Source organism: Alligator sinensis, unplaced genomic scaffold (assembly GCF_000455745.1).
Source record: "Alligator sinensis unplaced genomic scaffold, ASM45574v1 scaffold407_1, whole genome shotgun sequence".
Taxonomy (NCBI): Eukaryota; Metazoa; Chordata; order Crocodylia; family Alligatoridae; genus Alligator; species Alligator sinensis.
In genome coordinates this window covers 553,824-556,536 of record NW_005842464.1, presented here as the reverse complement: position 1 = coordinate 556,536, position 2,713 = coordinate 553,824, and the positions used below count along the sequence as shown (strand labels likewise).

The 2,713-nt window shown below is 71.6% G+C and overlaps 1 protein-coding gene across 1 annotated transcript in view; it reads left to right on the top strand.

Annotated features, from left to right (window-relative positions):
* The first annotated feature begins 523 nt into the window (after positions 1-523).
* Positions 524-2,713, top strand: part of SERINC4 (serine incorporator 4) — a 5,894-nt gene continuing 3,704 nt past the window's right edge. Inside the window, exon 1 of the mRNA XM_006030817.1 lies at positions 524-615. Within this exon, the coding sequence (XP_006030879.1) occupies positions 524-615 (92 nt within the window). The remainder of the gene's footprint in view (positions 616-2,713) is intronic.

The following is a 2,713-nucleotide window of genomic DNA, read 5'->3' as shown; positions in this document are numbered from 1 at the left end:
GACGCACGGGCCAGCGGGGCCGCATCCGGCCCCCGCCCCGGGCGCTGCGGTCCTAGCCCACGGAGCATGTGGGGCGGTCACAGTGCGGCCCCAGGCTGCTCCCCGTGGGGTCACCCACGACCCCAGGCGCTGGCTCCAGGGCCCCTGCTCCTGGGCTGCCCCGGTTGCAACCTGCGGGTCGGCTTCAGCCCCTCTGCCCGTTGCAGCCTCCGATGGAGCCCCGTCTGGCCCGGGCGCGAAGCCTCTCCCAGGACACCGCTTGGTCCCCGCTGCTGGCTCTGCCCCGCACGGAGGTGCCGCCAGCTCCCTGTTGCCGGCCACGGTCGCACCGAGCCCTTTGCGCTGCAGCTTTGTGGTTTGCTCCCTGGAGCTGCTCGTCCACCGCGGCCCCAGGATCCACCTGGGAGCCTGTGCGCTCCCCTCTGCAGCCTCCGGGCCCCCGGCTCCGGCCTGCCCTCTCGGGGCGCCGGGGCGGCGCAGGTCTGCAGATGCCCGTGCCTGAGCAGGCCCATGCACATGCAGCATGGGCGTTTCCCCGTCCCTCGGCGGGAAAGAGCTGTGTAAGGCCGCGGGGGGCTCCGCGGTGGAGCACGGGCGCAGCGCGCTGAAGCTCGGGTGCTCGTGACTTTGCTCATCCTCAGCTAACTGCTGTCGGTACTTTTGGCAAAGTCACTTCTATGACCCCACTGCCTGTGGCTGCCCTGTCCTTCGCGCTCCCCTGGCCCCTGCCACCCTGCCCCCCCCACATTGAGGGACAGCTGTGGGGCAGACCGGGGCGTGGGCGGTCGCTCTAGGGCAGGGGTCAAACCTGGGTGACAGCCCGAGTCCAGGAGAGCAGCCAAGGGCCAAGGTGAGGCTGTGACCCGGCAAGCGACTGATCTGGCCCAGGAGGTCCGGGGAGGAGCAGGCAGGAGGGTCCAGCCAGAGGTTTGGGGCATGGAGTCAGGTCTGGAGCTGCAAGCAGGCCGGGGGCACAGCTGGGCAGCCTGCTGCCCAGCTGAGCTTGACCAGGCCGGTGTGGGCTGGGCCTCACCCTGGCGGATGGTCCCTGCCGTACACCCCGCAGGGCCCGGGATGGGTCTGGCCCAGCCAGGCCTCAGGTCCCTGCAGCAGCAGCAGGACAAGCACGGTCCGGTCTGGCTCCCCTCGGCCTCGCCGCCCTTCTGGGCACAGCTGGGCCCGGGGCAGCTCCCTGCGGCTCCGCTGGCAACCCCTGCCCAGCACGGACGTCCCCACCTCTCACCCGGCCCTTGGCCCTGGGGCTCCCTGCAGCAGGGACTGCCACGCGCTGCTCTGCGCTGTCATGTTCCCCAGGGCCAAGGGCTCGGCCTCCACCCCCACCCCCACACTGTGCATTGCACTCTGCATTTGCCATCGGGGGACCCCCTCTGCCCCCCCATCCAGCCTGGGAGCCCCCGTGGCTGGCAGCGTGGCATGGGGCTCCGTGTCCTGTCGGACCGGCTAATCCCTGCAGCTGGTAAGAGGGTTAAGAGGCTGCATTTGGCTCCCAGCCTAATCACGTTTGCTGCAGACCTGTCTCACCCCAGGCCCCCCACCCCGCCCGTGGCCAATGGCAGGCAGCAGCCTAATTGGCTTCCCCTTTGCACAGACTGGCAGTGCTGGGGCTGCGTGGCTCACACTCCATCAGCCCGGGCACCCCAAGGCTGATGCCCCGGGGGCTGGCGCAGTCCACCTGGCATCTCCACTGGGAGCCGTCGGTCTCGGGACTGGGCGTGGGATGATGCCCAGCGGCCACCAGACACAGGTGGGAGCAGCGTGGGGGCTGCGGAGCCCCCTTCTCGGCAGCATTGGCCAGGGCGTGGCGGGGCCCAGAGGAGGCTGCTGTGTGCACAGGACGCCCTGGCCCCAGCCCTGCCATGCTCTGAGGGGCAGCAAGGGGGTCTGAGCCCCAGGGCTGCCGCTGGCGGGAAGCCTTCCCCATCAGGTGGGTCATGCAGGGAGGACCCCAGGGCCTGCTGGGCGCCGGCTGCAAGGGGAGCTCCTCTGGGCGCAGGCACCCCGAGCAGGCAGGGCCAGGCCCTCGGGGCAGCGTCGCACTGTCCCTGTGGCAGCGCTGGTCTGGGGCTGGGGGCTGCACCCTCCAGACACTGCAGGGGAAGGGGGCATGGAGGGACTCCTGCGTGTGGGGCTGGCGCAGGCTCCTCCTCCACAGCCCTGGGGCCCCCACTCATGTCCTGGCCTGGCTGCGCGGGGAAGCAAGTCTGGGGAGTCTGAGCCAATTAGCGTCTCTAATCCCTCCCGGAGCGTGTGCCCGCGAGGGAGGACGGGGGCAGCGGTGTGCGCTCGGGTCCGCGGGGCCCGGGGGAGCCGTGCCTGGGGTGGGGGCGCAGCACAGCACGGAGCAGGAGCCACGCAGCTCCAGGGCCCCACGGCGGGGCGGGGGTCTCTGCAGCCACCACGGGCAGATGGCGAGAGGCGCCTGAGCCACCCAATCCCCTCTAATCCCCGGGGGCGGTGCTGGGCAGGGGCTGTCCTGGCACAGGGTGCACGGGCACGACCTGGGAGGCCCTGTGCCTGGCTCCTGGCTCCGGCTGCAGCGCGACTCCAGCCTGGGCCTCCCTGGCAGCAGTGGGCGCGGGGGGATGTGGTCGGCTGCGCCCGTGCCCCAGGCTCTGCCACGCTTCGCAAGGCTGGGCTGGCTCTGTGCCCTGGCCCCTGGGCAGCCCTGGGCATGCTGGGGGTCTCGGCCCCG